This window comes from Lagopus leucura, unplaced genomic scaffold (genome assembly GCF_019238085.1).
Source record: "Lagopus leucura isolate 7727_CA_CO unplaced genomic scaffold, USGS_WTPT01 Super-Scaffold_100014, whole genome shotgun sequence".
In the NCBI taxonomy this organism is placed as follows: Eukaryota; Metazoa; Chordata; class Aves; order Galliformes; family Phasianidae; genus Lagopus; species Lagopus leucura.
In genome coordinates, this window is record NW_024962268.1 from 6,469,432 (window position 1) to 6,495,755 (window position 26,324).

A 26,324-nucleotide genomic window follows, 5' to 3' on the forward strand; every position below is an offset into this window, starting at 1 on the left:
AGGGTTTGCTCCGATATGGACTTGACCTAATGCAGCAGGTATGATTCAGTAACCTGTTAGTTTTTGTTGATCTACATGGTAACTTCACAAATTTTCTTTTTAATAGGCTGAAAAACTACCAGAAATCATGAATGACTCAGTTTGTCCCGTGGATGCCACAGAAGAACTCTTGCGTGAATGTGAGAATATTTGGAAGGAGATGGAAAAGGTATGCAAATCATGAATATTAGTCTAGATTTGTTAATTTGTTGTTAACTTCAGTCAGAATTTCTTGCTTATCTCCCTTCACTGTATACTCACCACACCTCCTCCAAAGAAATGACAAGAACAACAAAATGAAGACCTTTAGAAAGGCAGGTATGTTGGCAAGGATGAAAAGTGTCCTGCAGAGCCAGTCTTTGTTTGCAGTGTGCTGATTTAGTTACATCCCGAATAAAATATAATGAGAGAATACATTAAAACTTGCAAAAAATGCAATGATAGTTATTTGTATTCTGGTAATACCAGTACACTAAAATGGAGATCCTCTTTTTTGCCTTATTCAAGACAGGTATCAGTTGCTATTCACAAGTACTTAAGGTCTTAAGGGAAAGACAGAATTGAAGAAGAGAGATTCAGAAGAATGATGCTTGTAGCATACATTCACACAAGCTGACAGTTGCAACCTCAATCACAAAATGTATCTCTTCTGTCAGGTGGTCCAGTATCCTAATAGTAAAGCTTTAGAGCAAGTTATATTTATTTATCTTCTTAATTAGGTCAAACCTAGTCAAAATAAACTCTTAACCATTGTGAGGGAATGTTATGTATTTTATAGAAGTTTGTTGAGACTTGTGAAAGCTCATGCTTTGCATAATATTTTGAGTGCTAATTGCTTACCTTCTATTTTACCTGCTAAATGCACCACTTATTTAGCTTGCTCTGTATTGTAGGCTAAATGCATTAAAAGGATCAGAACTTTACATGAAAATACTTCACATCTTAAAGCAGAATGAAGTGCTTATAAACTGTGGTTTATAATGTGTGTGGAATAGGTTTTTAAAAGATAATAGGATGTTATTATCTCTGTGTGTAAACCTAACACTGTTGCATATTACTTAGAATTTTGGACAGTGTGTATCTTACTAATGAACAAGCTGCAGAAAATCCTGTTTGTAGGCTTCTGAAATATCACAGTAAGTTACCAAGTGAACTACTGCCCAGCACGGTTTTGGAGGATGTGGATTTTCTGTGAGACTTTCAGATAAGAAATGAAGATAAAGTGTTTATTATTTCTAACATAATTGGAAAACCTTTGAAATCTTATATGCCAGGGCATTATGTTCTGGATACAGGCAAGTTTTTGCAAAGAAATCTGAAGAACTTTGTAATCATTGAATTAGCTTCTCTGTTGATATCATCTATGGTATCTTGTTATGTCTATTGTGCTGTCATTAGTAATATTTACTGCCAAAATCCTATATTGTGTTTAGTTCCAAAACAGAATAATAAGGATTCCAAGGAACTACTTTTTAATTCTGCTGCTTAGTAGTCTCTGTTCTGCCCAGTTGTGAGGTAGAATACATTGCTGACTTGTAGAAAATAAGAAAAAGTTTAGCAGGTGGCTTTTGCTATGGTCTTGGATCTCTGTGGCGGCCTGAATTTCTGTCTTGGTATTAAAGTCATTACAGTCAATGTGAACTGATGTGCTGCACGCTTAAAAAATAAGCCTGTTCCTCAACTGTGTAGTATATTGACCTACTAAATTAGTTGAAACAAAAAATGTGCTATAATGTGATTGCTTTACTAGGAAAGTTAGAGTAGTAGCACTGAGTGTGTTAACTTCACAGCAGATTCCCTATTCAGCCTTGCTGTCCATGACTGTCTCGTTTTCACAGTATTTTAATGTTCTTAATCTGTTCAGTATTTTTCTCTGTGCTGATGTTTCCCTTGTAACTTGCTATTTTTCTCAAATTACACATCTTTTGTTAGCTGCTGCTCTTTTACTTTTCGATTAATTGAATTTTTCTGCAGTATGATTTCAGAATATTTCTTTTATTTGCTGTTTTGGGTCAGATTTTGAGGGACACGGTAAGAGCCAAGTCAAGACTTTTTTTTTCCTTACAGTAAACAGTTACTGCTGCAATTTTAAAACATCATATTTCTTTCCTGCAAAAGGTAGGAACGAGTAAACATTATCTGTCTTTTGCTTTCTACCCAGTGTCAGAGTAAGCTAACCCTTCTAACAGCAGAACCGGTGCCAGAATCAGATGCCAAGGTAAGGCAATATTTTTTTTTTTTTCTCCACAAGATGTTCCCTGTATGCAGAATATTTCTTTCAGAAAGAAGAAAACTAAATTATCTTTGTTTAGTCTCTGAAGTTGTTGTCTTTACTCTTACAAACTTTGAGACTTAATTTGAAGTATGTCAATGCCCAGCAAATGCTGAACAGTTGCATTTATGCAGCTTCTTGCATAAACGCAAAAAGAGGAGAGGTCAAGTGCAGTCCTGCCGTGTAACCTGATTAAGAGCTGACACAGGCAGAATAGTGGGATGTGTAACTTCAGTAGCTGTTTGGGCTACAGTGTATTTATATCTTTTTAAAAATAAAATATTTTCATATTTTATTGATCCCTTTAGTTTTACTCTGTAAGTTTGCATTTGGAAAGTGGAGTTGTTCCCTGTTTGCAGATATCAATAGGAAACTGATATGCTTGAGTTGGAAATGACCTAAGCAATGCTAAGTGTGTGAATATATGCCCTTGGAATTTTGGGGAGCATGCAAAAAGGCAGTGTTGGCTCACTGTTTAGTTGCTTGTAGATTCTAAATAGGAATTTTTAAAATTGGATTTATATGGGGACCCTTCATTTGGAAAGTATGTTGGTTGAGTGAATGAAATACATAGATATTATAAATCTCCCTCCTACATGACTTCAAGAGGTATATTCAGGTGGCTAATTCAGTATGTGGGAATGATAGAGCACTTTTTCTTTTTGGATATTTCTTTGTCAAACACATTCAACTATTGAATTTCTAGTTAATTACTAATTTTAATTTCTTGCTACTAGTATACTGTGTTCTAAACTGGAGTAAATAAAATGCAAAGAACTCTATTATATGCACAAAGCAGTTTTTCTCTTCTTTCAGTAGTGGATAAAATCCTAGCACTAGAAATCACTTGTCTGGGCTCAATTGGGTGTAGGCTGAGGTTTTTATATTTTTCTGTAGCGTTATTGGAGTCCATCATGGCCTTGTAATTAATTTCAGAGATAAGCTTTTTAAAAAATCTATTGTAGTGAGACAGTTATTAAATGGAGTTGGAAAGGTTTATGCCACTTCATGATTGAAAATAAGAAGGAGAGGAAAAGGTCATGTTAAACCCTCACTCAGCAGTTTTTAAGTGATCCTCATTTAAGCCCTAAGACAGGCACTTCGATTATCAATGTAGCTGGCAAAGAAGCTGTGTGGTTTGATTTTTTTTCCTTGCTGTTGAACTGATCGGTGAAGTTCACTCTTTAACCACATCAAGATTAAAATCTTGCATTCTACTGTGTGAGGTTTTATTCTTTAAGTTTGAGGATGATTCTGGTCTACAATGCAATGATTTGCTTATTGAGAAGTGTATTTTGCTGGGAATATATAAATACAACATTACAAAGATATCTATTTATGCATATATTTGCAGTACGTATTTGTCTCTTGAGGAGACCACAATCTACAGCTACTGAATGGCGGTGTTAATTTATTTGTATACTTCATATATGAAAACATTTTGTAGATACTTTTTATCAAGTTTAAAAGATAACAGAGTGGGCTGATGATACTGTCAAAAGTAGTGTTCCAGTATTACAAGAGAGATGATACCTGCTAATCTACAGAATAAAAAGCACTTGTATGATGGATTTTTTTTTTTTTTTTTTTTTAGTTTAAGGTTTTTGGTTTTTCTTTTCCTGTTCTTTAAAGTACTTTAAAAGATTTCCAAAGTTGTTTTCTAAGATGTTATAAGTTGTGAAAATCCAAGTGTTAGGTGTCAGTTCTTGGTTTTATTATGAGATCTTAGCTGATGATTCTTTTTCCTTTTTTTTGATGAAAAGCAGAATATGGTCTGTGGTCCTTTTTGTTGAAGACAGCAGTGGTTACTGCAATTAAATGCATGTTTACTTTCCTATGCAGTAATTTGACAATATGTATTATGTATGTGTGTATTTTTCTTCAAATAATATGTGCAATCTCCAATGTCAGGAAATGGAATAGTAATGATGCATGTATGTGTGTGTGTACACACAAACCATATGTATATATATATATATATTATATATAATTTTTTTATAAAATATATAAATATAAAATAATAAAATATAAAATATATATTATATATAATTTTTTTTTAAATATTTATATATATATTCTTTCTCGAGATCATAGTAAAATAAATGAAGTAAACTTCTAAGAATCTTGGTCATTTAGGTTGTTGCTGTTGTTGTTTTTTTTAAATGAATTTTCCTGAACTGACGTCTTGTTTTACTGCTCCCATATTTTCAGTGCTGTCAGTGAGCTATAAGAATAATCTAAAGCTTTTCGATGTTGAGTACATAAATGTGGTTTTGGTAGACAGTATATTTGTCTACTGCTTTTTGGAAGAAAATCTTCTGTTTAGTCATCACATCTATCAGTGATCACTGTCATTTAGTGGTAAATGTGGATCAACTATATATCAAAAGACATTCAAAGATGTGAAATACTGATGCTTCAAGTGGCTTATCTTCAGCTGCAATTGTCTGATGCTACAGAGGCAATTAAGGGGAGCATTCAAAATCTGAGTATTTCTGTTTTCTGCCTCCTGAAATAAGAGTGAAAATGTTTCTTGACCTCTGCAATTGCTTTTTGTAATCCTCCAAATGAAAAAATGGTCTTTTCCAGTAGTCATTCTTTTGTTGCAGCTGCATAAATCTAGTCAGTGAAGTTTTATCCCACTCTATCCTGTTTCTTCCAGTACAATTCAACACACTTTACAAGATACTTAATTTCTTTTAATACAGGTTTTGTTGTTACTGACACGAATGCAGGCTTTAAGAGCAGAATATTATCAATGGCAAAAAAGAAATCCTGAGCGTAAGTAGCTGCTTACCTGTAAGGTGTACTCATGTAAAGCTCTGCAACGTGCTTCATCTGAGCATCTTAGGCTGCGAATGTGTTGACAGTCATACTGTATTATGGCAATATAAATAGTCAAAAGTCAAATAAAAAGCTTCCCGCTGTAATACCTATGTTTAATTTCCAGCAGTTACTCTTATTTTCTTTTAGTACTTCAGTTTCTATTGAAGTGATTCTTACTATGACTTAAACCTACAATTCTGGAAAAGAATGCATAATTCCTATCATCATCAATTGGTTAAATGGAAAATAATTGCTAGCAAGTTTCCTAGAACATTTTACCCCGAAGCAGAACCATTAATTATTCTGTCATCCTCTTTCATGTTGCTCCTTTCTGTGATTGTTTCTCCTGCATTTCTTGTCTGTACTTCTTTTTTTTGAACAGAACTACTTTGGCAAATAGTTCTTTCTTCATGCTAATTGAAATAGGCTGATTTTTTTCATCTTCGCAAATATTGCTAATAAACTAATAGTAACTTACTCAGGCATGTTTTTAACTGTAGTTCCTTTTTTTTTTTTTTTAATTGCTATGTTTGTGTTATGCTATACTGGATGAAACTTTGAAATGTGCCTTTAGTAGTAACTCCCTGCAGCGTGATAAAATATCTATCTTGAATTTAGTAGACATCATGGACTTCAGGCTAAGAAAACTATTAAATACTTCAATTTATTGTAACAGTAATCTAGATTGCTTACTGAAAGCATATACCACTGAGGCAAGCTGTAGGTCTTCCATATTGTCTTCAGACACTGTGAAAATAAAATCACTTGGAATCTAAGTGTAAACACATGCTTCAGAGGTGCTGTTTTAGAAAACCATAAGAATTGGCACCAGACTATCAGTAGTATTCTGATAGCATCTATTTCTATGTCTCATGTCCAGTCCCTGTTTGTACCTTTCAACTTAGTAAATTTTGTTAGCTAATCTTTAAATGCATACATAATCTTTACATGCATTGACTCAGCTTTTTTGAATATTTTAATGCCAGAGTAGTCTTGTTCTTCAAAGTCCCTGTCATTTTGGAAACACTGTGCAAACAGCAAAATGTGGTTTCCGATACTTTGTTTGGCCGAACTGGAATGCATTTTTAGATTAGATTAATATTATAATCACTTTTCTAGCTTCTTTCAAAGCTCATGTACTTGCAGCATATCATATGGTCAAGTGAGAGGAGCTGGAAAGATAAGAAATGTTTCTTATTTCTTCTAAATGGATGCTGGCGCACTGGAACAAATTCATAGTTCGTGTGCTTTGTAAGCCTGTCTGCAGGGGAGAGATCAGCCTCAGACGCTTCTTAGAAGCATGCAGACCGAAAGTATGACATTGAATAAAACGTAGGAGATTCTGGTTCTTGTCTGCTGTTCATAAATAAGCTGCTGACTGAAGGAATTACATTGAAAACACTTGAAATTTTTATTTAGGTAAAATACCTGATGATGGTATGTTTCCTTACTAAAGTGTGCCATTATTTTCAATTTCGGGTTATTTGTTTTAAAAACATATTCTTGAGGCATAACTTGTTTTTTATTGGCTTGCTGAATTGCATGATAGCAATTTCCTAAGCAGAAGAGATTTCATCCTGACATTTAATGCATTTTTTGAGCTCATTAATTTTGTTGGTTTGTTTACATCACTGGACAATTATTATTAAAGCAGTAAGACTGCACATAAATTGTGCAGGCTTGAAACAACAATAAAATTAATTTCTCAAAGTGTGCTTTGCAAATTTGATGAAATCAATTGTACTGCATTTAAGAAGTAGTTCATGCTTTTTTTAAAGGAAAAGGTTTTATTGAATTTTATTTAAGATTAGAAATTCAGTGTAAAAGCTTGGGCAAAACATTCTGATCATATTAATGCTTAAATGTGCTAGAGTAGCTTTGCTTTCCCTGTTGATAGATTCATATGCTGCTTTTTTTTTTCTGAAGTCATACACTAATGCAGACTCTTGAAATTAATATGGCACTGCAAACTGACTCAAGTCTATTGAAGGCTATTAAATACAACAATTTGTTTCTTATTCAGAAAGTGCACGAGCCATAAATAACTGGGTTTTGCAGAAGCATTCTAGAGAAACATTACCCCATGGTTGAACAGAATAACATTTTTCCTTAAGTGCTGCTGTTGCTGAGGGCTTTTGTTAGAAAGTTGACTGTATTGGTCATTTCATCTCCTTACATGTAGCTATTCTTGTAAACACTTAGGATAGTGTTTGTTAGTTTTTTAAATATGATATAATAGAGGGAAGGGATGCCATCCGAAGAGAGCTGAACAAGCTTGCAAATTTAACTATTAACTATGTGCAAGGTGCCACTCTTAGGTTGGGACAATTCCAAATGGAGACTGGGATAAGAATCATAGAGTCATAGAATAACTCAGGTTGGAAAAGACCGTAAAGATCATCAAGTCCAACCACAACCTAACCATACTACCTTGACAGCCCTCCGCTAAATCATGTCCCTGAGCACCACATCCAAATGGTTTTTAAACACATTCGGGGATGGTGACTCAACCACCTCCCCTGGGAGCCCGTTCCAGTGCTTAACAACCCTTTCCTGACATCCAACCTAAGCTTCCCCTGGTGCAACTTGAGGCCATTTCCCCTCATCCTGTCACCAGTAAGAAGAGATCAGGTATTGGAAGAGAGCAATAAGGTCTCCCCTCAGCCTCCTCTTCCCCAGACTAAACATCCCCAGTTCTTTCATTTGCTCCTCGTAGGACATATTCTCCAAGCCCTTCACAAGCCTTGTTGCCCTTTCTTGGACCTGCTCCAGCACCTCAATGTCCTTTCTGTACTGAGGTGCCCAAAACTCAACACAGTACTTGAGGTGAGTCCTCACCAATGCTGAGTACAGGGGCAGGATCACTTCCCTAGTCCTGCTCACCACACCATTCCTGATACAAGCCAGGATGCCATTGGCCTTGGAAGAACTCATTGAGAGCAGCCCTGCAGTCAAGGTCTTGAGGTATGAGGAGGAAATTTTTTTTAGTCACAGGGCAGTGAAGCACTGGCACAGGCTACTTTGAGAAGCTGTGGCTGCACCATTCCTGGAGGTATTCAAGGCCAGGTTGGATAGAGCCCTGGGCAGCCTGATCTGGTGGGTGTCAACCTGCCCACATCAGGGTATTGGAGCTGGATGGGCTTTCAGATTCCTTCCAAACGAAGCCATTATATGATTCTATGTAGATTTCACAGTCATGGTCAAGCAGTTCGGAAGCATTTAGGTATCAAAGTGTAATGCATTTGCTAGCTATTATTTGAAGAGTTTCCGTGTGCATCTACCAAACCAACTTCCTTTATGGGACAGCAGTATCTTGGTCTGTCTTGGAAAGATCATCACCAGCAAATCAAAGGATGTGATTGTTCTTCTACAGTCAAACATCTGGAGTGTTGTGGCCCTTCTCTGGGCTCACCAGTACAGGAGAGACTTGGACACAATGGAGCAAGTCCACTGACAGTGATATGGAAATAATTAAGGGCTTGGAGCATTTGACATGTGAGGAAGGGTTGAGAGCTTTACAGTTTACACTGATGAAATCTTACCGGTGTTATAAATACCTGAAAGGATAAAGTAAAGAAGGAAAAAACAGACTCAGTGCTATTCAGTGAGAGGGCAAGGGGTAATGATGACTAACTTAAATAGAAGAAAACCCATTTAAAGAGATTAAAAACCTTTTTTACTGTGATTGTTACTTGAGCAAGTTGCCTAGGGTGGCTTTGGACTCTTCATATTTGATGATAATAAAAACCCTAATGGGCATTCTGTTGCAGTTTATCCTGCTTTGAGTTAGTATTGTACTGCACAGTCTCCTGAGGTCCCTTCCAAACACAACTAATCTGTGACCGAGGAATTCTGAGAAATTTTCAATCTCTACATAACTTAGATATTTGTAAAATATGGGCACGTGGTCTGTAGAAAGCTTGGCTAAACATTCTGTTTGAGTAAGTTGTAATGAAGTTCTAATAAAATAGCTTGTGTGTACAATGGAAAGTGTACAAGCTCAGCTTACATATAAAAATAGAGTGATAACGAACCTTCTCACAGTTCTTCAGTCATTTGATGTGCCTGTTTTAGAATGAATTTGAAGACTGGAGAAATTCGGTTTCCTGTGTTGATGGAAACTTTTCATAACACAAGCTTGCTTATGCTGTTGTACAGATGTCACATTTCAAAATCGTGTACCTGTACTTGTTCATGTACACTTAAAAAACAAAACAAAACAAAAAAACTCAGTGCTTTTTTTCACTTTGAAGTGACTGAAACACATTCAAATCCATTCATTATATTTTTCAGTAATTTCAACTAATCCAGAGGTACTGCTGTTATTAGGAGAAGAAGAGGTAAGTCTCTTTTTCTGTTAATAGATAATTTTTTATTTAAACTTTCAAAAATTCTATTCAGGTCCTGTGTTCCCCTCTAGCTGCTCCTGTTGTGGACTGTTGTCAAGCTAGTCAGTATATTTCTTTACTATTGTGGTTGTTCTAATGTTTGTCTTCTCCTGAATTATAATTACTAAAATTTTCTAGTTGTAAAGAAAGATTTTTTTAAGCAAAAGTTTTTGTATTTATTGCATTTCATGCTATATAATATAGAGTATAACATGTCACAAAGAAGATTCTGTATTCTTAGCTTTAGATATCTGTGAAAATAATCTGCAGATATTTTGTTGAGTTCTTCTAGACTTGACAGGGCAAATCAAGAATTGCATCAGTGGTAACTTCACACAGTATTGGTTGGACATTGATATGCAGTAGTAGCTAAAAATATGCTGCTCTGGTTTAAAAAATATTGTTTAGATTTTTCTTCCTAGCAGCTTTCTTCCCTCTGGAGTCACTGGTAGCAGAGTATCCATCGGCTGTTAAGAGCCATTATAAATAAGCTGTTGAATTAAGTTTAATTAATTAATTTAATTAATTTCACTGCACTGCTGTTTTATGCTTTAGCTGCAAGCTTATTTTGCAGAGAGTTCCAGTCTTTTTTCATGTATTGTGTGTATACAGCGCACTTGCATCTGTATAATATTTTTTAGAAGTTTTGTTTCCTTGAGCAAAATATAAAATAGTTTTCATAGTGTGTATGAAAGGAGACAAAATACATCCAAATTGTAGGTTTTTATTAAAAAGGCATAAACTTATTAGGAGTTTTGCTTTTTAGTATGTAGTGTATTAATGAAAGACCCAGTCCTTTGAGATGTATGTTCCATATCTTTACCAGCACCTGTAGCTCCTGGCTGCAGTAGTTGTTTCTTCCTCTTTCCTCTCCCATGTATATCAGCAGTGTATATGATTAGCCTTTCTTTGCAGCATTTTTCTTTTTCAGTGCTATGCGTTTAGTGTTTCATCAGATGAACAGTACTTGTGAGTGCTCCACAATTTGCTTCAAGTAAAATTAATGATGTTTTACAGTGTTTTGATACATTATTGAGTGTCTGGGACAGTAAGATTTCAGCTGGATTTTAAAACACTTTTTACCTGAGCCTGCATAAGAAATTAGAGATAACTTCGGCTGTCTTTACCTGATACATGAAACCAGATCCACAGATAAAACCTTACATAGAAAAATAGTAGAGGCTTGGCTATTTGTAAATTGTAGGTTTCTTTTTACTTTTTTATAGTTACAGGAAGTAAAGAAAGAACTTGAAATGGTGCTGTCAGCAGTTCAGTCAAAGAATGAAAAGCTGAAAGAAGATCTGGAAAGGTAAAGGTGGAAAGAGGATCTGGAAAGTAATTGGGACTTAAGAATTATTGTTCAGGGAAAACTGTATTGCATTTATCAATTGTACTGTGTTCTGTTTTTCATGTTTCAAAGAGAACAGCAGTGGCATGACGAACAGGTGCAAATAGTAAATGCTTTTAAGGAAATTGAAGAAGAAATGAAAAAAGAAGTTGTAACAGATTCTGAAAAAAGGTATTGCTGTAATGTCAAATTTTTCATATTGAAGACCTTATATTTCAAGAAAAGTATGTGACCAAACAAATACTAAAAAACATGCTGTTTGCTTTGTAAATTAGAACAAATAATAAGATGACAATTTTTTAACAATAGAAAATAAGTGCCTTCTTTTAATTGAGAAAAAAAAAATATTTTGTTGAATTTGATATTCTGTTGGTATGTTTTTACTATTATATTGCCTACTAGACTGTTTCAAGAACTGAAAAACCAAATGTCGGAGTTAAGGGAATATAAGAAAAAACTCTTGAATGCTTTGGGTGAGTTCCTAGAAGAACATTTTCCCCTTCCAGAGAAAAATGGAAATGCTAAAAAGAAGGTAAAGTGTTGAGTTGGTGTGGTTTTTCTGTTGTTCTTGTTGTGTTGTTGTTGTTGTTTTTGGTGATGGTTTGTTTTCTGTTTGTTTTCCTGACTATTACATTTGTAATGCTTCATTTTTATTTAATTAGTTTTAATATTTTGTAAAAGTCACTGGTATAGAATCTTTGGTCATTTCGAGATATAAGTATATTCTTAAGGCTGATCTTTTATATTTAATCAACATATTTCAAGTTGGTTTATATTATGTAAGGCAGTTCCAGCTGATTTTTTTTTTTTTAATGCATATAGCCTTTACCCAATAAGATGCATAAAAGTTGTGCCAAATTTGAAAATGATGTGGGGTTCACTCCAAAATGCTTCTTTTTTTCTTTCTTTTTTTTTCTTTTTCTTTCTTTTTTTTTTTTTTACTGGACGAGGCAAGTGGATTCATGTTTTCCTTGGCAAAGCAAATTTTAATTGCCCAGCAATGCTTTTGGAACAGTAGTCAGGACAAGTGTTTATAATTACAATATAGTTTAGAATGTTAACTATCGGTTTCTGTTCAGGCAAACCCAGCCAAAAATTATCTTAAAGTTTAGGGAAAATAGGCAGTCAGGGAGTATTTTGCATAATAAATTCAAAGTCTGTAGTAAAAGTAAACCTTTTACCATTACTGTTTTAAAAAAACGATTAGAAAACACCTATAAATAAGGTGGGAGTTGATCTGGATTTCATACACATTTAAGAACACAGAAATAGATTTCTTGAATCTAGTTCCTTGTTATTGCAGACAACCACATCATGCAATTTCTAGACTATTCTGATTGAGCTTCATTTTTAATTCTTTTCAGTTTCTGCTCTTCCTATCGGTGTTCTTTCTAATGTTTCAATACCCTAGTTAGTAAATCTCCTAAATTACAAGTTTCAAATTGAAGAAACGGTGCATTCATGTAGCTGTTTCAGAATTCTGAGGAACAACTTATGTTAGAATCTCATGTCTAATAGAGATCCATGTATTCTTATGCCAGTACTGTCCTTAGAATAGCTTCTTCTTTCTTGCATTTACCTCTCCTGATATATTGGACAGTAGTCTTGTCTCTTCTTTTTTTTGTTTCTTTTGTTTGTTTCTTATGAGAGAAATTTTCATTTTATACTAATACTCACTGTATTTGATTCCTTTCTAATTAATCTTTTTTTTTTGGAATCAGGTAGACACCAACATTATAAAGAAAATAGCTCATATTCTTCACAAAAACAAAACAAAAAAAAATACTCTTGCCTTTTTTCTTCCTGTTATTTGTAATGATGAGACTTGAGTTTCTCCTAAAAAAAAAAAAAAAAAAAATCTTGGATTTACACAGTACATATTTAGCACATAGAAATGCCAGGTGCAGTTTTTGAGGCACAGTGATCATCTCTGAAGTCATCCACATCTTCCTGTACTGTATTTTAGTTCTTCTCTATATCAGTGCTTTCCAGAATCCTCTTATTAGTAAATACTGATCACCCTAATATTGTGGTTTAACCTGGCAGCTCCGTACCACAGCCATTTGCTTGCTTCCACCTCCCAGTGGAATCAGGGAAAGAATGGGGGGAAAAAAATATAATGCATAGGATGAGATAAAAGTTACTCACTCAGAAAGAAAATGAAAAGAGAAATAAGTTGTTATAATTTTATTATGCATATATACATATGAACAAAGCAAACATACACCATGCAGTTGCTCACCACCTGCCAACCAATGCCTAGCCAGTCCCAGAGCACTGTCTGTCCCAACCTGGCTGACTTGCACTACTTTTACAGTTCACTTGAGATGCCACATGTTACGGAAAATCTCTTTGGCCTGTTCAGGTCGGCTGTCCCGGTTCTGTCTTCTCATCAGTTGTGCTCCCCCTGGCCCTGTGCTGGCATGATAGTACAAGAAGCTGAAAAACTGAAATGTCTTTGGCTCTGTACAATACTGCTTGGCAGCAACTAAAACATTGGTGTGTTATCAATGTTATTTTTCTCCTAAAGCCAAGACATAGCATCATACCAGACACTGTGAAGAAAATGAACTCTGTCCTAGCTGAAAACAGGACAGCCTACATTTTTTTTGTCACTGTTACAGAATTAAACTTTAGTGACTATGAACCTATGACTTAATTAACAGTCTTCTTTAAATCAGATATTTCCTCATTTCACCCTGATCTCCCATCTCCAATTTTGCTGCTTCTTAGTCATCTTGTAGGTTTTTTTTGTTTTTTTAGGATGTTTGTTCAAATACCAGTTACTTTCCCAGATGAATTTTAAGCTGTTGTCTATTTTTCTCCCCATGGATGTCATGTCATTAAAAATGTATTTCACATAATGAGATAAACAAGTTCATTTGCTACCACATATATGGTTCATATCAAAATCTGATCTGGAAGTGATCTCTGGAGTTCTCCCAGTCCAGCTCTATCAGCAAGGCCAATTTTGAGGTTGGATTAAGTTCCTCACAGTCATCTCCAGCTAAGTTTCAGATTGAAGAAACAGTGCATTCATGTATCTGATTCAGAATTCTGTTGAATCTCTTACCCCAGCACAAAATTCAATTCCTTGCATTTTCTCAGCCTTTCTTGTACTGTTAGAAATTCTAACTAGTTTCTTCGCTCTGTCTCTTTTCCATGCAGTTTTTCTTATTTTATTGAAAATCACATCATCCAGGGTCTCTGAGAATAGTCTACACTTACCCTTCTCACAGAAGCTCACTTTATATATTTATTTGCTTTTACTTAAAACTTGTTTTGATAAATTCCCAATCAAGATCTTATCTTTTAATTTTGTTTATACATTTATTGAACTTTTAAACACAGGTTATGTTCCAATGAATCTTGTGAATTTGTATCTTCTTTTCTATCTTTCAGTGTAATTGGTTCATAGCGGCACAGTTACTGGTCCCTCATAATCAGCTTAAAATTATCTGTGGAGGCTAGAGAAAGACGTTTTCATTAATGTGTCAGAAATGCAAATTGTCTGCATAAGTAATAGAATTTGATGCTACCTGGGTTCAAAAAAAGGCATTATCCACATCTCTTATCAGCTTGATTCTCTCATAGAAGAGTCACTGAGGCCCTGGAGTGTGCCCAGAAAAGGGCAGTGAAGCTGTGAAGGGTCTGGAACACATCTTATGAGGGAGTTAGGATTGTTTAGTCTGGAGGAGACTCGGAAGACTTTAATCACTCTTCATGATGACCTGAAAGGAGATTGTAGCTATGTGGGGGTCATCCTGTTTTCCCAGGTAACTAGTGATAGAATGAGAGGTAATGGCCTTCAATTACACCAGGGGAAAAATTCTTTCTTGAAAAGAGTGGCACTGCATCAGAACAGGCTGCCCCGGGAGGTGGTGGAATGACCATCCCTGGAGGTTTTCTGAAAGAGCGTCCATGTTGCACAGAATCACACAGAATCACCCGGGTTGGAAGGGACCCCAAGGATCATGTAGTTCCAACCCCCCTGCCTAGCAGGGCCACCAAACATACACATTCAGATCAGGTTGCCCAGGACCCCGTCCAACCTGGCCTTAAACACGTCCAAGGACGGGGCATCCACAACCTCCCTGGGCAGCCCGTTCCAGGGCCTAACCACTCTCCTTGTAAAGAACTTATGAATGACATGCTCTGCAGTGGTCCCGGGCATGGGATGCTGTTTGGACTATGTGATGTTATTGACATTTCCAACCTTAATGATTCTGTTATTTTAACTCTTAGCTGTGGTAGCAGTTTTATTTCACTTCACGAAAGCTGCTTGTGCTTTCAGTAGTTCTGTGTGACTGTGAATGTGCTCCGGGTGATTAAAAGCAGTGAGAACTGCTGTAAAACTGACTTAAGGTTCCACCTGTCTTCCACCAGACACCAGCACCTGGGGCTGGGATTAAAGAGTAAACATAGTTAGCTTCTGTGACCACAGTCTGACAGACAGCTTTAGTGTAAGTACTGACTGAGTCAAGAATTGTCTTGCATTTTAGATCTTAGAAAGTATTAGTCTTTTTTTCCCTCTGGATAAGTATAATTATGTATAGGAATACTCTATGCTGATCTGCCTCATGAAAGGAAGTTTAAGTAAATAGATGCTGATCATCCTGCTTAAAAGTGACTTTATACACATTAATTATAAATACTTATTGAAGTATTACCTACTTCAATACTTAAAGTATGTAAGTAATGTTATAAAATAAAGCTTATTACTTATATTATAAAAATAGAAAAATATGTTTGCTAGTTCTGGGAGAGTGCAAACATCCTTACACTAACATCTTTAAGATTTTATTATTTGTCAGTTCTATTAATTTCTGAAGTCAAAAATTAATTTTAGGTTCAACACACAAATATCAAACCCGCTAACTAATCTGCAGATTTTTAACAACAGCCAAGGCTACAGAGCTTCTTGATGATTCTTCCTTGGAAGTTTTTGCAGCTTCTCACTATAGGTTCTGTCTCCTTAGCCCAGTATCAATGTGAGGGCAAAAAGAAATGCTTTATTGAGCCCTAACTCAGTCATGATTTGTGCATGATTTCCTTGGAGCAAGAAGTATGTCCCCTTTTTGGCTTTCTGTTAAGAATTGTGATGGAAAGGAGAAAGCCAGAATTTGCCCTTTGTGAGTTATTATTTATTGCCTTTTTCCTCTTGGAAAACAGCACGAGCAGTTTTATTGGCATTGTTTTTATTCTAATTTTCTAATGTATGGCTCTACAGAGGGTTTTACGATTCTCTCTCTTGAACTTGGACTTTTTCTTTAGAAGGTGTAAAATAAATAAATTCTAATTCAAAAATCATGAAGAAATATTAAGACACTGTGAACTATAATCTGTGGCAGATTTGCATCTTATTGTAAACATTTACCTGATGCTAAAAAAAATACAGTTTTTGTAACAGCTCAAATTTACAAAATGTTTTGCATTGTACTACATCTAAAATATGGTTTTATTTTTTTGCTTCAGTGTAGGTAGCTATACTACAGTCATGTGAGATTACATGTAATGATTTTTAAAGTAATTATCTGTAATACTGAAGCTCATGATATTGCATTGACAAATTTATTATTTAAATATCCTACCTTGTATTTGTGTTATGACTGAACAAAAGCCATGTGTCTTCGCCTGTTACGTAGTATGCCATCAAATAATTATGTGATTGTTTTCTTTGTCATTTATGATATTTCCTGAATGTTTTGTTTTGCGTTTTTTCTTTGTTGTTTATTTGAATGGTGGGTTTGTGTTTGCAGAGGTACTCTAAAGAGCCGTGTGAACAAGTGATAACAATGCATGAAATTTTAGAGGTAAGATGATATTATGTAGAGATTGGGGGGATTTCCTAATACTCAGATCTGATTACAATCTATTCATAGAGAAATGACAATATGATATACTGTTTAGATCATTTAAAAGTAAAATGTTTAGGACTGTTTAATTTCTATTTTAATGTCTATCAAATTAAACCTCCACCTTTTTATGAGACTAGATAACCAAATCTTAAGTTTCATCTGGAAAAATGATTTGCCCTTTATTTCTATAATTTTACATTGTTTATTTTATAGAAGTTTTATGAGTCTCAGAAGTTCATTTGAGGGAAAACATGCTTTGGTTAAGAAAATTACTTCATTTTGTGCTGTGTTTTGTACTGTTTAAATACAGATATTTCTGAAAAGTAGTGCAGTATCAGTTACAGGAGAACTAAATAGTATGTATTAACTGGATTATCTTCTTTCATATTGAAAAATCAGTGTGTCTTGATTAATATATTTCTAATGGATTTTATGCTAATATTAGTTAGTGTGTGTTTTTCTTTAAAGTACAACTTAAGATTTGGAATTGTCAAGCATAACTCTGAAGGAGCATTAAATGTTTTTGCTAGAATTTTTCCTTCTAGTCTTAAAGGTAATTTCATTTTTGTCTTCCATGCTTATACTTCAGACAGTTGTAAGCATCTACATGTAAAACCTCCCAGGAGAAAAAAATCCTTTTTCTTGAGAGAAAACTTGATGAATAACATTCTGATGTTAAGATGCTATGATCCGGTCACTATGACATTGTTGTTCTTTAGTTTAAAGCCCAGACAGCGAATCTTTACTTACATCATCAAAATTGTTTTACATGCCTGAAGTATCTCAGCATGCCTATTAATGTCAAATTAGGCAGAGTCTGAAAACAGACTCAAGAATTTGAAATAGATGTATTCCCTATGGAAAACAAATTGCCCTTCGTGTTTTTTTCTGATAACATTGTCTTCTTGAAATGCGAACACATGCAAATCGTGTCTGATTTCCATTTGGAAGAATGTATTAGTACCAGAAATTCAGACTTATTTTTAACTATTTTGGTCTAAACTGTGCGTGTCCCTTTATTTTATGGTGATGATGGTTGTGGGTTGTTTTTTTTTCTTCTGCTGAGTAACTTGGTTCTAGTTTCAAACCATTTGCTTAGATACAAGTAATAGTTTCTTAAAAAGACAAATACTAAGTCACATTTCTATTGTAATTACAGATTTAATGTTGTAGAACTGTAATAGGTTCCCAGGATTACAATGGAAGTATCTGTTCCTAATGATGTCTCCTTAATGTTTGCTTTTTGAACAATGAAAGTGTACATTTTTAATAAATGCATTTTGTTAGGCTAGATGCATGCATTTACATAATTCAACTGTATTAACACTTCATTAAATTAGCATAAAGTACATCAGCAAGATGTAAACTTATTCATCTTGCAAACTTCAAAAATTTTATTATACTAATCTTTATTCCACTAGTAAGATATATTTTTCATTTTTTATAAATCAAGGTGTTTTTTTTGTTTTTTTCATTTGAACAGTTTAAGAATTATTACTATCAGGTTGAGAATTCTGTAGACTAGTTTAAAATTTGAAAAGATATTTACAATAAAAATGTATGTAAATGACCATAAAGACAATTTTGGAATATAAGATGTCATAGGAGACTAAGCAACAATTCATCTACAGCAATATAATTGGAGTAAATATTCAGCATTAGAGCAGATGAATACAAAATACATAAACTCGAGCAATTCTTTGGAGCATCCATAAAAAAAGAGGTTTTTTTTTAACAGTACTAGGTGGGGAAAACTTTTTATGCATTTTTCATCAGCAAGAAAGAGGCAGGCAGAGTATTTTGTACTTACTAAGACTAGGAAGGCTGGGACTCTACAAGCTCTGAGTAGAATAACAAAGTAGCTCGGATGAATAAAGAAAGCATGATAGAATAGGCAAAATTAAATAATCTGTAGGTGTTATTCCTATTATGAGGGCATAAACACAGACTTCAGGAGCAGACAAAGAATGCTGAAACTGATGTTTGATTTTCAGTCTCTTAACTAGTAGTATATATTTAGGTAAGGAAGAAACAAAGGGTAAGGAAGTATTAAGAGGTGGTGAATTGTTGTAAGGCGCTTGTCATGCACAATCAGGAAGTAGTTATAGGAACTGGCATGAAAGAGTTGGTTAACATTCAAGTACCACTTCCTCCAAGCTCAGGATTGGTCCATTGGCTAGCTTAAGAATATCAATAGCAAAAGGAGCCTCTGGCCTGCTGCTGAATGAGGTGGGTGCTCTGGTAATGGAGGACATTGAGAAGGCAGAGTTACTGAATGCCTTCTTTGCTTAGCAGTCTTTACTGCTGAGATTGCCATTCAGGAATCCCAGACCTTGAAGATGAGAGAGAGTACAGCAGAAAACTCTGCCTTGGCCAAGGAGGATCTGATCAGAGATCATCCAGGCAAACCTGACACACACAGATCCATGGGCCTCTGTGGGATACACCCACAGGGAGGGAGCTGGCAGAAGTGATTGCTGAACCACTCTATCATCTTTGAAAGGTCTTGGAGAATGGAAGAGGTGCTTGAAGGCTGGAAGAAATGCAGTGTGACACCAGTCTTCATAAAGAAGGAATACCTGGGAAACTGCAGGCCTGTCAGCCTTACCTCTGTCCCTGAGAAAGCAATGGAGCAACTTAATGTGAATGTCATCACCAAGCAGGTTGAAGCAGAGGCTATCAGGAATAATCACTGTGGATTCATCAAGGGGAAATCATTACTGACCAATCTGGTCAATCTACAATGTCATGAGCAGCTGGGCAGATGAGGGGAGAGCAGTGGATGATGTCTGCCTTGGCTTAGCAAGGCTCTTCACGTTGTCTGTGATAATACCCTCATAGATAAGCCTAGGAATTGTGGATTATATGAGACAACAGTGAGGTGGATTGAGAACTGCTTGACTGGTAGAGCTCAGGTAGTTGTGACAGTGGCGCAGTCTAGTTGGAGGTCTGTGGCTAACAGTGATCAGTACTGCATCTGGTCTTGTTTAACATCTTCAACAGTTATGTGGTTGAAGCAATAGAGTGCATCCTCAACAAGGTTGCTGATGATGCAGCAGCTGCTCTGGAAACAGCGCTGCCTATTTTTGATGTTGGCTCACACTGTCAGAGGTGGATGTTTTGCGCTATGGCAGTAGAGGTTGAGCCTCCCAACCAGTCCTCCATTACATGTTGCTGTGTGACAGATGGCAGCAGAGGGGACAAAACGCATCTGACATGGAAGTGTGTATGGAGCAAAGGTGCGGCATTGAGTTCCTCCATCTGAAAAAAAAATGGTACCTACTGACATTCATCAGTATTTGCTGAATACTTATGGAGACAAAACAGTGGATGTGAGCACAGAGGTGGAAGGAAGCGCGTTTCATCAGTGTAACAGTGAACAGTGCATTTCCACTAGTACAGATTTTTACAAGCGTTGGTGATAAGTCAGTTATGGCTTTCAGACAAATTATTTCCAAAACACTCTCTCTCTCTCTCTCTCTCTCTCTCTCTCTCTCTCTGGATTATGTAAGGATTTCTTACTGCCTTCACATTCGTATTTCTTAGGCATTTACAGTTATACTGTCTAAAGAATTATACTGTCTAAGAATTTTTGATATACAGTGAAAAACTTAGAACTAGAATTCTCCTTTTATCAATACTAATTTCCACAACATGTTCTAAATTTTGTACTTTTGGTCCTCCAGATTCTCTTGAATCAATTGATGTCCACACCACACGAACCCTATGTAACAGTTGATGACTCATTTTGGCCACCTTATCTGGAGCTGCTACTGCGAAGTGGAATTGTCCTGAGGCATCCAGAAGATCCAGACAGGATACGTCTAGAAGCCTTTCATGAGTAGTGTAATCTACATGCTTACTTCTAAACAAATCACTAGTACTTATGGGAAGCCATACTTACGTTTCTGCTGAAAATTGCTGGGAAAAGGCTCAATTGTGTTCTATATGAGAACTTCACAACGCTTTGAGGGTGGAGGGGGAGTGAGAACAGTTTAATATTAAGTTCTAGCATCATTGCCTTTTTTAGCTACACTGCTTTAAGCGCATTTAATTTTGCCTACTTAATTGGTTACTATGCATAATTACAGATAGTGGTAGGTGCTGTCCAGAAACATTACTTTTGTTTTATAACTGCTTGCTCAAATGCCCTCCATTCAAAGACTAGCTGTAATGTCTGACTTTCGTGCATATTTAGTTGCTTTTTTTTTCCTCCTTAATTATTCAAGGTTTTCTAGAATGGCCTTTTATTTGTTTGTTTTTAAATATTTTATATTTTGCTATCCTTTACATATATAATATTCATAAAATTGTTTGAGGTGGGAAGTACCTTTAAAAGTCATCAATCTCAGGTTCTTCATAGATCTATGATAGTGTAAATTCAGGAATAAATAATATTAACCACTGTGTAGCCTGTGTGGGTTTTTTTTGTTGTTGTTGTTTTTCTCAAAAACAATAGCAAAAACACAGAAATGAGAAGGACGGAGCAGTCTATAAAAGCAGGCAAGCTCTCAAAGAGATAAAGTATTATTTTTCATAACACAAATACTGTATCTGATTAAATAATCAGAATTTGCTTGAAGGAGCATGTCTCCATTACCTCCCTCTCCCTGCTGGCCACTCCTCTTTTAATAGGATATAGTTGGCCTTCCGGGCTGCAAGCACACACTGCTGGCTCATGTCCAGCTTCTTGTTCACCGAGGCCCCCAAGTCCTTCTGTGCAGGGCTGCTCCCAAGAAGATTTTCCCCCAGTTTGTATAAATACCTGGGATTGCCCCAACCCAACTGCAACACCTTGCTCTTGGCCTTGTTGAACCTCATTATGTTCTCATGGGCCCACTCCTCCAGCCTATCCAGGTCCCTCTGGATGGTTTCCTTTCTCCCCAGCATATCGACTGCGCTGCTCAGCTTGGTGTTGTCTGCAAACGTGCTGAGGGTGCACTCAATTCCATACTCTGTGTCATTGATAAAGATGTTGAAGAGCACCAGTCCCATGACTGACTGCTGAGGGACACCACTTGTGACCGGCCTCCACCCTGATGCAGAATCATTGATCACAACCCTTTGGCTGCAACCAGCCAACCAGTTCTTAATCCTCCAAACAGTCCATCTTTCAAATCCATACCTCACCTATATAGAGAGAAGGATGTGGTGAGGTATCATGTCAAAGGCCTTGCAGAAGTCCATGTAGATAACATCCACTGTCTATCCATGTATGTCATCACTCCATCACAGAAGGCCACCAGATGGTCAGGCCCTTATGAAGCCATGATGGCTGTCTCAAATCACCTCTTTATCTCATATGTGCCTTAACATGGCTTCTAAAAGGATCTGCTCCATGATCTTTCCTTGCACACAGGTGAGGCTCACTGGCTTGCAGTTCCCTGAGTCATCATTTCTCTCTTAAAAACGTTTCTCTTTTTCCAATCACTGGGGACTTCACCAGGCAGCCACAGTTTTTCAAATACAATGGCGAGCAGCTCAGCAACCACATCAGCCATCTCTCTCATAACCCTAGGATGGATATCATTCGTTATGACAGGGACCAGACCAATAAAGGACATCAGGAGTCGGGGTCTAGTAAAGGTTGCCTGATCAAATAGAGCCAAGATACAAGATGTATCGTACTCTCAGGCTGTCGTCCTTGCGGGTGATTTAAGGTACTTGGCTGTCTGCTGGGAAAGCAACACTGTGAGCTGCAAGCAATCTAGGAGGCTCCTGGAGTGTGTTGAAGATAACTTCCTGATCAGGTGTTGTACAGACCTACCAAAGGTGAAGCATTACTGGACCTGCTGCTCATCAGTGCATACCTGATGTGCTAGTACAAGTGAAAGGTGAGGATAGTGTTGAAACTCTTAGGACTGACGAGGAAATGTGGTCTGGGTCAAAGCAAGTTTAAATCCATCCTTTGAAGAAGAGTACAGGTTTTAGACTCTTCCTCTCCCTTCCTCCCCCGGGACCTATGATTTCACTCAGGTATAGACACAGATATTGCTTCCACCTTTTAGAATTGTTCTGTTACAACTGTTTCACATCATCAGTCAAACAATATAGCAGGTTAACCTCCTAAAGAGGACACGCTGCTGACAACTGCTATAGCCATTGATCTTACCCTCTTTCATCCCACACCCGATTACTCAGGTATAGCACTGTTCTGACCTGTTACTTTCTTTCAGCCAACATTTAGGAAACTTCAACAATTACCCTTACTTCAAAGTAAAATGTGTTAATTCCAGTAGGAAGAAATAAGAAAAGCACTGTGACCACTAATAGCAACATCTAATAACTTATAATTAGCTGCACTTTGAAGTCCAAAATTGACATTAATTTCATCAGCATGATCACATGTTTAGTTTCACATATCTGGTGTCATGTTTATACGTTGGTTTAAATAAATCTGACTTACAAAGAAAAGCCAAACCGTGTCCATATTGTCAGCTCCTCAGTGTCGATATAAATTGCTGTGTAATGAAACAATTCTTAGTATTCTTGATTCATGGCCACAGAAATCACAGTTCAGACACCCACTAAGAGGTGTCCTTGACTGATCACTTTGTCTTGTCTACAGTTTCATGACATGAATATGAAACACATTAAGACCATCCTGGATCTGAGTGTTGAAAAGCTGGTTTCCACAGGACATGGTCAGAGATAACAAACAGTAGGCATTTTCAGCAATGATAAACAGTTACTGCTTCGATGGCAATTTTTACACCTCATTCTCCAAAGCTCTTCCCAAGGAAATAAGAAGTGGTTGAAGAAATGCTTTACTTCGGAGTTGTAGGACAGATCATGCAGAAGTGATCATTAAAAGCAGAAATTCTAATGTCCTTATTCTGAAGAAAAGGAAACTTCTTAAAGTCTTACATCAGAGGAAATGGAACACTATATATGCTACTACAGCTTCTGAATGACAATACATTTTTCAATCATTTCAGTCATGTTTTTGATTGCTTATGTCATATCACTGTCCATATAATCTCTAAGAAGTGTACCTGTGTTCCCCAGTACAGCCCATTTCACTAGCACAGAGAACCACCCTTGGACTGTGAGACCTTCATTAAAACCCTATCAGTTCACATCCAGACAACCGACTGATCACAAGACAATTTGAGAAGTATTGATGAGGCTTCATAACAGAAATCAATCTGTTTTCTACAGCATCCAGTAGTGATTAAGATAGATGCCTAGGTAGCAACAAGCAGTTATGTACTTTGTCTTTGACTTTTGAATGCTTCTACTGTGTATTGGGCTGTGTCTGTTTGATTAGGTCTGTATCTCTGGAATATTGATATTGCTTAAAAACCCTCCCACCTTTGATTCTGCTAATTATCAAATAAGCAGTGAGCTTCTTCATCTATCCTATACCAAGAAATTGGTCTAATAATGTCAATGCCTTCTTGTGGGCTATAAGATTACAAGGAAGCACAGACTACAACAGTTGCATGCTCTCACAGACTCAGCCGTGAATACTGGTACAAATTTTCCATCATTATGTCCTACCCAATTAATTAAATTCTGCTGGGTAGCTTTTTCAACTTTCAACTGACATTAAAGTTAACTTGTATTTGTCAACACTTAGCTGAAGATAAAAAAGAATAATGATTTGAAAGACTAGCTTAAAAGTCTAGGGGAACAAAGTTTTGCCAGAAATATAGCTGAGATTTTTTGCTTGAGTGTTTTGGGAGAGAACAGGTGATACTAATGAAGACTGTTATGGTTGTCCTAGCTTTGGCTGGGGTAAAGTTAACCCTGGTACAGTATATCACCTTGGAACAAAAAGTGTGTCCTGCAGTGTCAAACATTTTCAGTATTTTGGTATAACAGCATTATGTTTTCTGTACCACATCATATTTGAAGCTTTTTTTTTTTTTTAACAACATAAGGAAAAGTCAAATACACTGGTATGTATTCACAAAAGATAGTCAGCTCATGTATATTCTGAGAGAAAGTAAGTTTTTTTCAGCGTTTTGGATTATTTTACCAGGTCTGGTATAGGTATTTCCTGTTGTTAGACTTTCTATTTACTTATTTACTTTGGTTCAAACTTACAGCACAACTACTTTCTGACTGCAGTAACTTTACTTATTCCCAAAGGCAAAATTTTAGTGACTAAGCCAGCGAGATTCTTTTTTGTGCATATTCTCAGGCAGCGCTAACTCTATGCTTTAATTCAGATTGTTTCCAGGTTAAACAATGAGCATTCCAAGGTACCTCAGCAGTGCTGAACTACTCGTAATTATAATCAGCCATGGTTACAAAAAGTTCTTTGTTCTGCAGAAGTTTTAAATTCCGTACTGTCAAATGAAACATAATCATGCCTTCTCTATTTGGCAACAAACACTGCTTGCAGGTGCTTCCAAATGAGCTTTTGGATTGTAGTTAGCCAAGACAAATGTTTTTGGTGGTATTCCTCTTGTAATTGTAATTTAGGTTGCATTCAGATGAGTTGCTGGAGACTGTTTCAGGCAGAATGATTTCAAATACAAATTAAACTAGATTGATGTTGCAGTTAACTTAATAAAGAACCAGTCCTTTACTATTTATAATAAATCATTTTCCCTGCGATCAGTTGTTGAAGTTCTCTTCAGATAACAAAGTACTTTTATTTTGGTTAATAGAACACTGGGGAATTCTGGTTGGTAACAAGGCAAGACATTATTCTTTCTGTCATGGTCTTCTAGAGACATCTGTGCCAGAATACTAAATGCTCCACAATTATAGAGCTTAAAATTGGTATCTCTTACAACATCTTTGGTGTTTCTTTGGCTTTTATTTAAGAGAACTGTTTGGTTTTCTATGTATTTGTACAGGCTGTAAAGGTCATCGTTTAAATTATTAGCTTATATTAATCAGCATCATCAAAGAGGAAGGGTTACTTACAACACTACCTTTATTTGTAACCTGAGGCAGTTGCATCCAGTCTTTATTTGAATGTGCAACGTGCTGTTATTTTAGTATCATGTATTTTCAGAGTTAAGTCTGTTTCACTATGAGAAGACTTTGTTTTGTGAAAGTAGTTGCATCAAAAGTTGTACTTTGATTAGGTCCAGGAACATGTTGGTTACAGTCCTGCAACACTGGAAAACCAAGTAATTACTTTGTAGTATTTGAGAGAAGAATACAAAGACGATTGAAGTTGCTTAATAGAAAGAGAACAGATCTGTGTTTCATCACGGCAAGGTGAATTTCAAATTAGACGGTCTGCTCACAGGAGTGCTGCTATCTGTTCTGCAAATTCAGAATTCACCAAGGCTTTAACTGTGCTATCGTTGAAAACTTTAAAGGGCAGAGCTGTATGTTACAGCATGCTTTTTGCAATTGTGTAATTCTATTTTATTTTTCTTTTATAGTTAGACATGCTCGGTAATATCCTTTTGTATACAATCCCATTAAGAAAATGGAGCTATAATTACACTGTACAGGAGACACGCAGAGTTTAAACTAACTTAAATCAGTTATATTTTTATTACTCCCTGATGCTTCTCTTCTTTCACTGAGCACAAAGAAGAGTTGCTATGCTTGAAATGTGTGCACCAAAGGTATAACTCAGATGCACCCAGACGTGCTGACTTGTCTTGCTGACTGCAATT

At 36.2% G+C, this 26,324-nt stretch overlaps 1 protein-coding gene across 3 annotated transcripts in view; it reads left to right on the forward strand.

The window, feature by feature from the left end:
• CENPK (centromere protein K) overlaps positions 1–21,128 on the forward strand; it is a 23,276-nt gene extending 2,148 nt beyond the window's left edge. For all 3 annotated transcript variants that reach the window (XM_042875283.1, XM_042875286.1, XM_042875284.1), the window contains exons 3-11: positions 107–208; positions 2,201–2,257; positions 5,020–5,092; positions 9,431–9,477; positions 10,752–10,834; positions 10,946–11,044; positions 11,276–11,405; positions 16,633–16,686; positions 20,418–21,128. In XM_042875283.1, coding sequence (XP_042731217.1) covers positions 128–208; positions 2,201–2,257; positions 5,020–5,092; positions 9,431–9,477; positions 10,752–10,834; positions 10,946–11,044; positions 11,276–11,405; positions 16,633–16,686; positions 20,418–20,576 — 783 coding nt within the window. In that variant the 5' untranslated portion in view covers positions 107–127 and the 3' untranslated portion in view covers positions 20,577–21,128. The remainder of the gene's footprint in view (positions 1–106; positions 209–2,200; positions 2,258–5,019; positions 5,093–9,430; positions 9,478–10,751; positions 10,835–10,945; positions 11,045–11,275; positions 11,406–16,632; positions 16,687–20,417) is intronic.
• The last annotated feature ends 5,196 nt before the right edge of the window (positions 21,129–26,324 follow it).